The sequence below is a fragment of the Ambystoma mexicanum genome, chromosome 8, assembly GCF_040938575.1.
Source record: "Ambystoma mexicanum isolate Mex_15411 chromosome 8, UKY_AmexF1_1, whole genome shotgun sequence".
Classification (NCBI taxonomy): domain Eukaryota; kingdom Metazoa; phylum Chordata; class Amphibia; order Caudata; family Ambystomatidae; genus Ambystoma; species Ambystoma mexicanum.
Window position 1 is genome coordinate 1,280,947,156 of NC_090929.1, and position 11,261 is coordinate 1,280,958,416.

Here is an 11,261-nt window from a genome sequence, read left to right on the forward strand (position 1 = left end):
TTATGCCCTCACGCATACAGGAGATTGCTGGTGGGGACCCAGGATTGGTTCTTTAAGGTAGGCTTAGCCTACACCAATCCCTCTGATGCATTTGGCTTTAAAAGAGGGCTGAGCCCCACTTTTGGCAGATCATCGGAAGACTTCACAGGAAGCAGAAGGAAGAACTCATCATTGAATCCTGGCTGAAGGTACAGTCTGCCTTACATCTTCCAACAGAGAAGGAAGGCCAGGACCTCTAAGAGGGAAGCAAGATCTCTCCCCTAAACATCTCCTAGGGAACAGAAGGAGCTACTGAATCCGGAAGACCCTCCTGCAGGTCCAGAACCGATACCGAGCCAGCACACTGCATGCCCTGCTAGGCTCTGCAACAAGCTTCCTAGGTGGGAAGTGCCAGAGCGTCTCTGAACCAAACCAAGGACAAGGCAGCTACCTGCAACGTCTGCCTTAAAGGACATTTGAGCCAGTAAAGCCCCTGCAACCAACTGCACTATTGACTGTTGTTACAGCCAGTGGTCGAAGTGGGCAGGAGTGGTTTGGAGCGGTGCTCCTCTACTTTTTGTAAAATTGATCTTTACTGTTCCTGTACTTTTATTTGAAAAAGAAACAGTTCCGGAATGGTTTTGTTTTCAAATGCAGGAAGAAGTTGAAATTTGCATTTTCAATGCACTGCACTGAGCGTTACCTTAAACAGCAGGCACATGCCTTTGGAGGTTTATATTCTGTGTGGGACAGGGCGTGGCAATGGAGTTTGTGAGGAGCGGTGGCAGGCCAGTAGGGAACATATTTCCACTGCTTTTTTTCGTACACTTCGACTACTGGTTACACTGCAGTCGCTAACGCCATCCGAAACGCCTTAGTCGGTGCTTCAGAACTGCCGGGCTAGCCCTGAGACAACGATTCTCGCCGCCATGCACCCCAGCCTGCAGCCGTCTATCCAGCTTCACTCACTGAAGTGCCTGCTGCCTGATACCCACAGCTGTCTTCCATCTTCAACTCTGTCGCAGAAGCTGCAAAGCGCTCTGAAACAGACCCAACCCTGTTAAGCACCAAGAACTTCTAGAGCACAAGGTACATTGTGTTTCTGTCCCCCTGGTCCTTCTCTAAAGGCCCCTAGTGACATTTTACGACCCCGTGCTCCCTTTGTATTTAAACCAAGTATCCTTGAACTATCGGCAAATTATTTACTATACCGACTACCCTCCTGCCAGTATTCAGAGTGCAGCCCTTTTCCTTCTTTCAAACTGTCTGTCCTCTGCATTCCCTTACAGGGCGGGTTGTATTTCATAGTGTGCTAGAGCTGTCTGTTGTGATAATAATAAAGTAGATGTTTTTATACAACCTTGACTGGACAATCAATGTTATCATTGGGTAATATGTTTTTTTCACTGTATTGCAACTAACTAACGATCAAAGACCTTTCGGAGATAAGCCTGCGGTTCCATCCACATTATCAAAATTGGACAAGGAGTTTTACAATTTGCTTGTGTTTCTAATCTGTTTGGATCCCCTATGGTGTACTAGAGGTGTGGTGCTGGTTGATGATTTAGAAACAGATATTCATCCTCGGACCACTGGTGCCCCGGAAGTTGATTTCACACCCTCAGCAGATTAATCGCTCCCTGTGCCATTTCTTCCAACCTATTTGCCAACAAGACTCACATTTTTTCCTACCCTCTTTTCACCTTGACCTATCCTCTCTGCGTTTCCAACTTTCTTGCTGCCATTCGAAACTCAATCCTAATGCTCCATCCATTCTCCTCTCCATCCTATCCTTTGCCATCATCTCTTCACACCAGCCCTCAACACGCACACATAATGGGCCCGGGATCCCTTTACAGCAAACTAATGCCAAAAACAGATTATAAACTTTGATGCCACAGTGTCCAGGATAAACCATATGAATATTTGCAAGATTATTCTGCACTTCACCTCTATCCTTTCCTGTTAAAACTTGAAAATCATGCTCTAAAACCTTCCATCCTATCTCTACACACCACTCTCACACTGAAAGACTCTCTACATACCATAGGTCCCTCTTGATTCCTCCCACTTGTGCTACTGCATTAATAAATCTTCACCATCCACCGCCCCTTCTCTCACCCTGCCCCCAAACAAACCTCTGTATGACAAAAACACAGCCTCCCTTCTGACTGGTACTCAAAACTTTCCTTCTAGCCAGGGAACAGGCTCTGGACACCAACAGTTTTATCATTCCTCCCCATGAGGAAGTGGTACCCACTTCCTCATGCATTGACCTGGAATGCAAATAACTGCAAAGTAACTATTAATGTATATAGAAAACTTCACTACCTGGTAAATCTGCTCAGTTATCACTCTGTGACCTCTTGTGTATCTGCCAGCATAGGGATTGCTCCACTCACTGGTGTTGCCCTTTTGTATAGTGTTTCTCCTAAAAGTGCTTTCGCTCTTTTTCAATAATTACAAATACATGTTATAGAAACTCTGTCCAAATAATCACTTATGAGGCAAAACTAAAGGTGGTGCTGAAGTGCTACCTGAGTGTCTAAGCCATTTAACCTCTCTAGTTGAAGCCTAAATAAAGATCAACGGAAGCGCTGAAATGCCACCAGTGTGAAAACTATAATGGTCTTGCTAAATAAAGCTCCACCCATGAGCCTATACTAATGATGGTGCTAAGACCCACCTTGGAGCTACAACTAAGCACTGTAAGGATCTTGCACACCACTTCTGCCCCCTACCTACCGCTGACCCATGTAAACCGTAGGCAGAGGCACAATCCATGTTGTTGTTCGGGGATAACCTAGGACCCAGGCAACCACTTGGCACTGGTTGCAGTATAAATAACCCCATAAATGCACTTCACCTGTTATCACTTCTGTGGACTTTTTCTGCATGCACAATAAGATCCCTTTCTCTGAACACCACATCATTGTTTGCAACACTATGGGTCTCATTCCGAGTAGGTCGATAAGGGATACCGGGCACCGTTAAGGAGACCGGTGCCGGTAATCCCTTACCGCCCTACTATGAGGTCCCTTAGCGGGTCCCTCCTTTAACGCCTGGTCTGACCAGACGTTATGGACGGGACCCGTTAAGGGACTTCAGAGCTAATAACGGTACCGCAAATTGCAGTACCGTTATTAGCTACTTCCCCTCAAATGGGAATGGGGATGGATTTTTCAATGGGGACTTACTGGTCCCGCAAACGTCGGACTACACCGGTAAGTTCCCATTGAACCAGGTCGGAGTCGGTACCGGTATGGGAGGTAGTCCTGGCGCAAATAGCACCATGACTACCACCATACTCTGAATGAGGCCCTATATGATAAGAACCACTGTGGAAATTCAACAGCTTATCCCACAAATGTTAGATCTGTGGCAACACAGAGCAAGTCTATGTGCAAGACATACCCATCAAGCTGCATTTTAGATGAACAGAGATGCCTCGGCAAGGAAAACCATCCTCCTCCTTGCTTATCCTCCTTCAACTAGGCACTCCATTAGCTATACAAGTATTCATTGGCACTGTGAATCACTCCTAAACAGCATTTTTTGAGAATACTAGTAAATAGATCAACAATAAAACAATCTGAAGCAGTTGGATTGTTAGTAAACGTATATTAACTGAACAAATGTGCAAAATAAGCAAATATAGTATAAGTGGTAGGTCGACGAGTCATCAAGTGAGCTAGATTCACATGCATTCTTTGAGCCCATCAGCACTTCAAGGTGCCAGTCATGGGGTACAGTGGATGTGGGGATTGTTCCTGAGCTTCCCAACTCATCGTGTCAGGGTGAAATGGCTGTCGGTGGAAAGTGTGCTGGTAAAATGGGAGTTGCTGATAGTTGGGCTGGTGATAGGAGAGTTGCTGGTATGGCTGGTGATGAAAGGGGGCTTGCTGGTATGGGGTCTGTTGGTAGTATGACACGTCAGGTCCATAGAAGGGATAAGATCCGTTGAGGGGTGTTGAAGTGTTGTACTGGCTCCCACAGTTCAAGTAATAAGGGGGCAACTCTAGCTGCTTGGGTCCATAGGGAAAGCCAGAGGGGACATGTGGGTTTCCAAAAGGCATCACAATGTGCTGCTGGTCCAGGGTCTGTCTTTTCATCTTTGTCCTGCGATTCTGGAACCAAGTTTTGATCTAAGGAAAGAAAGTCTTCATTAGTCATTTAAAAAAGAAAAATAAAAAAAAGCAGTTTCAAAAATGTAAACATGCGCCTGTTATGACATGACTAGAACGCTCTATGAAATTAACAAAGGGTAAGAGAACATGCAATTAATTAAGTGGAAAGTCATAACAATATAACTACAAATACGATTTGTTAAAAAAAAAAACCATGCTCGATGGCAGAGTGAATTGAATATTCGGGCAGTTAACTCACTTCAACCAGGATCCCCCAACTTGGGTCCAAAAGAGAACCCAATATTTCATCTAATGTCTTCAAATTCCAACTAAAACAATGTAACCACTACATCACAACTCCTCCCCCAGAGACTTGACCATGTCGCCAGTTATTCATGTAGTTATCTTATATAACACTGGATAGTTTTGCTATGCAATATATCCCTAGAGGTAAAGACCAATGCCAGTGAGAGTACTCTATGGTAGGCAGGGCCCTTCCATTATGATGAATTAGACATCACATCTTTCATGGGGACTGCTCCCCTTCAGTCATCCTGATGGAGTGCACTAGACTGTAGTCTGCTTGCATGCACAGCGGCCCTGCTTGACCCAATACGTGAAGTGGTTCCATCCACGCAGAGGGGCCTGCAGGAATGTAGGTGGCACCAATGAGTCCCATCCTATAGGAGGCAAAGAAAGTGTACTGTACTCAGTGAGAACACACCCAGCGTTTCAATGAGAAGCACATTAAAGTAGGTTGTGAGCAGTCCCGTCACTGGGTACCAAATGAGAGTGAGTGTATAGGTAGCAGTTGTATTCCAGTTAGTATTGAAATTTACAATACATAATGGGCATTGCTGGAAATAAAAAAACATGGAGTAGGGGAACCTTCTCCTCTGGGGGGGGAGGGGTCGTGGTACGCCAGGCCACACAACAAAGCATCTCTTCATACAACACAGCTTTGCTCACTATTTAAACATAAGACTAACCCAACATTTTAATGTCCCGATAGTGGTTCAGCAAGAAACACCCTTGAGCAAGTAAAAGGGAGTTGTATGTGGTATTTTTCATTAATCACAATGCTCCCCCTAGCAAAAAATGTTTTGCATATTAATTGCAAGACATATATACCAATTTGGACAGCTGCTACACAGTATGCGAGGCTCTGCACGTTTCTGCATCCAGTCTCCCGCCCCAAGTCTTCTGAAGCGTGGGTTGCCAGAGCTTGGCTTGAGGACATAACAGGGAGTTTCCTGTTGGCGCCTGGGCCTTGGGACACAGCAGAGCTCCGGCAAGAATTACTTTCAGAGCTCTGCTCCGTCCTGTTCCGGCCCATTCCCTACCCTGATAATTGGGAATGTACCGAAATTACGTCCTTTGTACCGCTATCCGTGGACAGCTAATCGCAATATGCAGCAATGGGGGAGTAGAGGTCTGGTTTGGGGGGTTGGTCAGATGAGTAAGGGTAGGAGACAGTGCAGGCAGAGGAGATGCATTTGAGGGCATGTTTGAACGCTGGAATTATGGAGATGCTCTCAATTTTGGTACCTAAACCCCAGGAAAATATTTGCCCAGGATAATATAATTGGTGAAATTGGGAAGCTGGGGTTAGAGCCCAGTTTTCAATGTGTTACAGTTTGTAATTTGACAGCAAGCTACATCTCCTCCCATCCCAGCTTTAGTTTTAGAACAATGTAACGAGGTGGGAAAGCAAAATAATTGAATGATGGAGCAGAGCCATTGCTGAATCAGGGGGTCTGGGCTTGCTCTCAGAACCAAACACGAGTTAGCATGGCAAAATACCCAGCCCTGGCTTCCTGCCTCCCCAGCCCACAACACAAAATCATACATGTACCTTGTCTACCCACAACCCCAACATAAGACATTCATTTGTCATCCTGCCTCCTCACCAGTATGCTTAAGATAGAAGTTCCAATTATTTATATAGTAAAACTATGGAATATAAACCCATGAGTGAGACATTCTCTACAGATAGTTAAGGAAAACAATGCAGTCATGAAAAGTGATTTGCTCTGGATCCCATTATGTATAAGGTGTGGAAGATGGGGATTTCATCCCTGTTTTTCTAGTTCCAGTTTCCAATTCAGAAAGCAGGGGAGACTTCCCCTTCTCCTAATACATCTTCAATATTCCGAACAAAACTGCTAAATTGTTCTTTAATGGTCAAATTAGTATACTGTTAAAGAAATCTGATTTCCAAAGTACCAATGTATCTAAAGGTGAATCCTAGTAAGTGTCTGTTTCCTGAGGCCAATACATCTGAAAAGACTAAGATTTTACTTATAATGAAAAATTACTATAATGATGATCACTTGTGTATAGGCGCATTATAATTGCCATATTGTATCAAATCAAGTGGGTGTACTTTCAAAGCACCAAGTCACATGATAAAGAAACCTGAACAAATATAAGAGTAGTAATTGAAACATATGTTCATAAAGCAGGTATGCATCACTTAGAAAAACAAAATGTGCTGAAATGCCCTTACCATCCTCCAGTAACACAAAACAATTAAAATGTGGGTCTTTCAACAATACCTGCCAGATTAATAAAAATCACTCTCCCCACACAAATAGTACTGCGTTACTGTATGAAATACCAAGCCCAATTCTGGCACAATCCTGTTCTAAAGTGTGCTGCTGCTCTTGGCGCTATGTTCGTGATATAAGCAATAAAATGAAATAAATGATGCCCTTAATTTGTAGTGTTTTAATAATACCTGAATATTGCATCTTTATATGTGTTTTTGAACTATGTACAAAAGTACCACCAACAGCCCCAATAGAGATTTCTATAATTATCATATAAGCAACATCCATGGGTGCTAGTATACTCTTTTTGTATGAACACATTGATGGTCAAGTATTTTACCAGAACGTAGGGGAAAGCATCCATACAGAATCAAACCGAGGGCGAACTCTAATAAGGTATGGAACCTTACTTCCTTGGCAAGTAGGAGCTGTGAAAAGCTGCCGTGGATTTTAACAGACCAATGGTGCACGAGGAGCAGTGGTGCTAACATTACATTGTCATCCAGGTCACACAATCTATTAAAATGCATGCATTGCCACTGGGTGGTATGAACGTGCCCCTGCAGCCTGGACTCCTCTCCCTCACTGTGGGGGCAACACAGGCACATCTGCACCATTGCTGATATCAAGACGAATGCCTTGCCAGAATCTGAGCAGGCTTTGCAGCACCCTGTTCATGTGGCAGGTTAGAGTCTGAAGGATTTTGTCTTTTTCTATTATGTTTTTACATTTTGGAGCTCCGGCCCCTGCGGCACCAGCCCAGCCAGCCTGGGGGGCAATTGCCCCTTTGCCGGTCTACCCCTGGCTGGGACAAAAGTTAAACAGAAGCGCCTAGGGCAGAAATACAGATGAGACAGTCAAATGAAGCAGAAATGGGGCAGTGGCATGGGACGAACCAGAGGCAAGAACATAAGTGCAGAACAGGGGCATTGATAGTGACATGGCAAAGGAATGGGTTAGTGAGAGTGACATGGGCAGAATTGGAGTAGCGTGAGCTGCATTGAGGCAGAAATGCCCAGAACTGAAGCAATAGAGCCTTGTGAGGCAGAGAGAATTACATGGGGCAAACCTAGGACAGTGGGTCACATAGGGCAGAACTGCAGCTGTGAAGAGCTACATGGGACAGGTGTGGGGGAATGACATGAGACGGGGCCATTCAGATTGGCATAGGGCACAATTGGGCGTAAGAACATTAGGGCAGAACTGGGACAGTGAGCCACAAGGATCAGACCTGGTCTGTGAATGACATGAACACAATTGGGGCAACGAAAGCCAAAAGGGGCAAGACCCCTGAATTTATGGGTATCTTATGTGTTGTACAGAGGCAGGACAGGACTCATGGTGTTGGAAGCGTGTCAATTGAGTTCCCTCACTGAGCCCTGCTTCCATGTGTGCAGTCAGAACCTGGGATAAGCGGGTTCAGGGGAATGGGTAAAAACAAGGGGCCTATTTCTGAGGTTGGCATTTCTGTCACTGCCACTTTTTTTGCGGTGATGGAATTACTGCAATTTTCAACCCTCCACCAAATCCCGTGTTTGGCATTAAAGTAGAGGATTTACCTCCAGCCTCATGATGGAGTTAAATCCTCCACTTTGACGCCAAAATCCCAATGGAGTCTTATGGACAACAAAAATGGGGACTAACACCACCTTACCACCACTCGCAATCACATGGTAAAGCCATGGGACCAAGTAGCAGTAATAGTAACTGATTTTGGCAGTATTTCGCGGAATTACCACTGAATTGATGCCAGAATCTGGGGACAGGGCCTAACTCCAATGCTGGAAGAATTACTGCATTGTAAGTACACTGAATTTTGGAGGAAGCAGCAAATTCACCCCCATCTTATCGCTGAAGGCAAGTACTTTGCTTTACCTCCAACAATTAGCAGATTCAGTGCAGAAATTCCACAGGTGGTAAATTCATCAAAAACCCCAGTGGAGTCCAAAGATGGGGAAATACACAGTGCTACCACCATTTCTAATCCGATGGTAATAGTCATTGATTTTGGCAGCAATTCAGGTAATGTACCACTGAATTACTGCCAAACTCGGAATGAGGTCCAGTGTATGATTATAAAGTGTGTGTATACCAGGTGGGTAAAGAATATGTGCGTGTATCTATGTGTTTGTGTTGGTGATGGTGTTAGGATGTGTGGGAACAATGCATTTTTGGGACAGCGAAAGCATCATGGGGTAGAATGCTGTCAGTGAAAATGCCAGAGGGCAGTGAGGGTAACATGTATATACCAGGGTCAGTGGGACCTGGCCTTGAATATTTCACGTGTTCCCATAAAGACCTTTTAATAAATCCTATGAATTTTTAAAAGTCTAATTTCAAAAAGAAATGTAGCACAATGTAAGCCCCTTTGTATTTATTTTTATCTGGAAAGGGGAAAAAAGCCCACCGCCACCGAGTGGACACCGCTAGCCAGTGCCAGTTAAGAGGACCCACCTGTATCTCGGAGATCTGGAGGGCGGTGGCCAGCTTCCTCCGCTCCTGGGCCGGCAGGTACTGCTGCTTCGCGAACGTCTGCTCCAGCCTGGAGAGCTGCTGGCTACTGAAGGCGGTCCTCGCTCTGCGCTGGCTGTCGCCTTTCGGGGACCCCGCTTCCTCGAGCAGACGAGGGGATTCACAGTCCGCGAGCCGCAGAGCTTCACCTTCGTCGCTCAGGGATGGGCAAGATGTCTCGTCCGCACTCCAGCTTCTCTCCTCCTCCTCATCTGTAAAAAAAAAAAGAAATGCCACACCATTGAGCTACTCACACTGCAACTGGGTCATTGCCAAGAGACACGCCAAACAAAGATACCTTACACGGCCTAGATCTGTTATCATCGAATCAAGTTCAGCATTTGACGTCTCATCATATATCTTTAGTTTAAATGTTCGCACTGTCCGTTGGTCGACTTCCGCACGAGCAAAGACTGAGCTAAGCACATTGTCGGCCCTCGCACTAGTAATAGCTAACATGTTGCAACACGCGCTTGAACCTGCGCATTGTCACGTGCATGCACACCGTGTGATTGCAAATGTATTTATCAGTATATAAATAATAATAATAATAGTATGTATAGCTTCAAGAGTTAGCAAACAAGCTCGGGCTGGGCTACAGTGAATAAGGCAATGCCTGAAACAAAAAGGCAACATGCTAGCGTGGGCCCGTTTTTTTGGTCAAAGTGGGCCAGTTTGATAAGTTACTTCTTACCATGTGGTTAGTAGATTTGATCAGTGTTACTGAATACATATTTTTTAAATGCACAATTTGCATCACGTTTTTATCAAAAACCTTTCCCTGCGGCACTAATCAAACAGTTTCTCACAAGAGATATTATTTTTCATTTGCAACTATGGGCTACTTTTTCCATGGATGGCTGTGAAGCTGCACCACAACAATGGCCGAAACAATTTTAGGGCGAGCCCGTTAGTAAATATCTCACATCGAGCCGCCCGCTATCATGGTACACACATCGCATGGCGCTCTTCGGTCAATTCTAACGCAGCATTGCGCACTGGAACCCCACCTTATGTAACATATTCCCAGGTGCGACACGTCGCAAATACGTAATCTCCCCCACTGCTCTCCGTTTCTCGTGACCCCGTTTATACTTCCGGGGCCTGAAAGAACAGCCTAAAGTGACTTCTCAGAGGCATGATTGCGCTGTACTGTGGCATAGAAAATCACTTACCGAACGGGTCCGGTGTGCCGGATGGCGACTGGAACGTGCTCCCGAAGGGTGGCTCTCTGCTCGTGAAGGAAGGCTCCAGCTGTCTGCTCACACACGCCGGCTCCGAACCCTTGAACTCGCGGCCCTGCTCACTGGTTCCGGGCTCAACGTTGCTGTTATCTGGGGACCGCTGCCTGCTCCCACAGAATGACGCCTGCTCTCTGTTCTGCGAGACCTGCCGCATGCGCTCACACACCGGCTCCGGATATCGAACCCCTGCTGCCTGTTCCCTGTTCGCGTGGACCCTGCCCTCTGAGGCCTCGTGTCTGCTCTCTGGGGGCTGGCTGATCTGACAAGATGGCTCCTGGCGCCTGCTTTCCGGTGCCAGCTCTCGGCTCCTAGGAGTGCTGCCCGGTGTGGATTCTTTCTTGGGCCGGGATAAGCGAGTCACCTTGTAGAGAGAGGTCGGGGGCGTTGGTGGGGCCTGGCACGGCACATGCGGCCTAGCCGGCAGGCTTAGGAGCCCCTCTGTGCAGTGGAGGCTGCGCTGTCCTTGTTGACTCTGTACCAGATAATCTATGGAGAAGCTGGCCTTGCCCATTATGGTTCTCCGAACACAGTGACTGAACTGCCATCCTGCACTGGCCCGGCCTCCTTTATAGGCCCTCATTTGCAAGTGTAAATTCACATCAAAGCCGAGGGAAGGATTGAGAGATAATAGCTATCAGTTAGGACTAATTAACTAAAGCTCTCGAAATTCACACTTGGGCAAATGTCTGAATGGCTGGCTCCAGAGAGTCTGCAGGGCTGGGGTGCCCCCCCTGTGATGCAAACTCGCTACTTCTCAGCTCGGCCCCTTGTAGCAGTTGCCCGTTGCATGTAACTGCCTTGACAATTGCATACATATGATTGGAGGTTATCTCTAGCACTTGTGAATT

At 46.1% G+C, this 11,261-nt stretch overlaps 1 protein-coding gene across 1 annotated transcript; it reads right to left on the minus strand.

Moving 5' to 3' along the window:
* Positions 1-3,622: 3,622 nt before the first annotated feature.
* LOC138473766 (homeobox protein unplugged-like) lies at positions 3,623-11,023 on the minus strand. The gene is made up of 3 exons (XM_069612203.1): positions 10,345-11,023; positions 9,113-9,381; positions 3,623-4,124 (listed from the first exon to the last, which is right to left on the minus strand). The coding sequence occupies exons 1-3, from the start codon at positions 10,991-10,993 to the stop codon at positions 3,699-3,701; spliced, it is 1,344 nt and encodes a 447-aa protein (XP_069468304.1). The 5' UTR covers positions 10,994-11,023; the 3' UTR covers positions 3,623-3,698.
* Between the last annotated feature and the right edge of the window lie 238 nt (positions 11,024-11,261).

What these genes read in the sequence shown, in the direction of transcription:
- LOC138473766 (XM_069612203.1), bottom strand. Translation starts at nt 10,993, where the DNA reads ATGAGGGCCTATAAAGGAGGCCGGGCCAGTGCAGGATGGCAGTTCAGT. An exon ending in CGGCACACCGGACCCGTTCG is followed by an intron (nt 9,382 to 10,344) that starts GTAAGTGATTTT and finishes TTTTTTTTACAG; the next exon opens with ATGAGGAGGAGGAGAGAAGC. An exon ending in TCCAGATCTCCGAGATACAG is followed by an intron (nt 4,125 to 9,112) that starts GTGGGTCCTCTT and finishes TTCTTTCCTTAG; the next exon opens with ATCAAAACTTGGTTCCAGAA.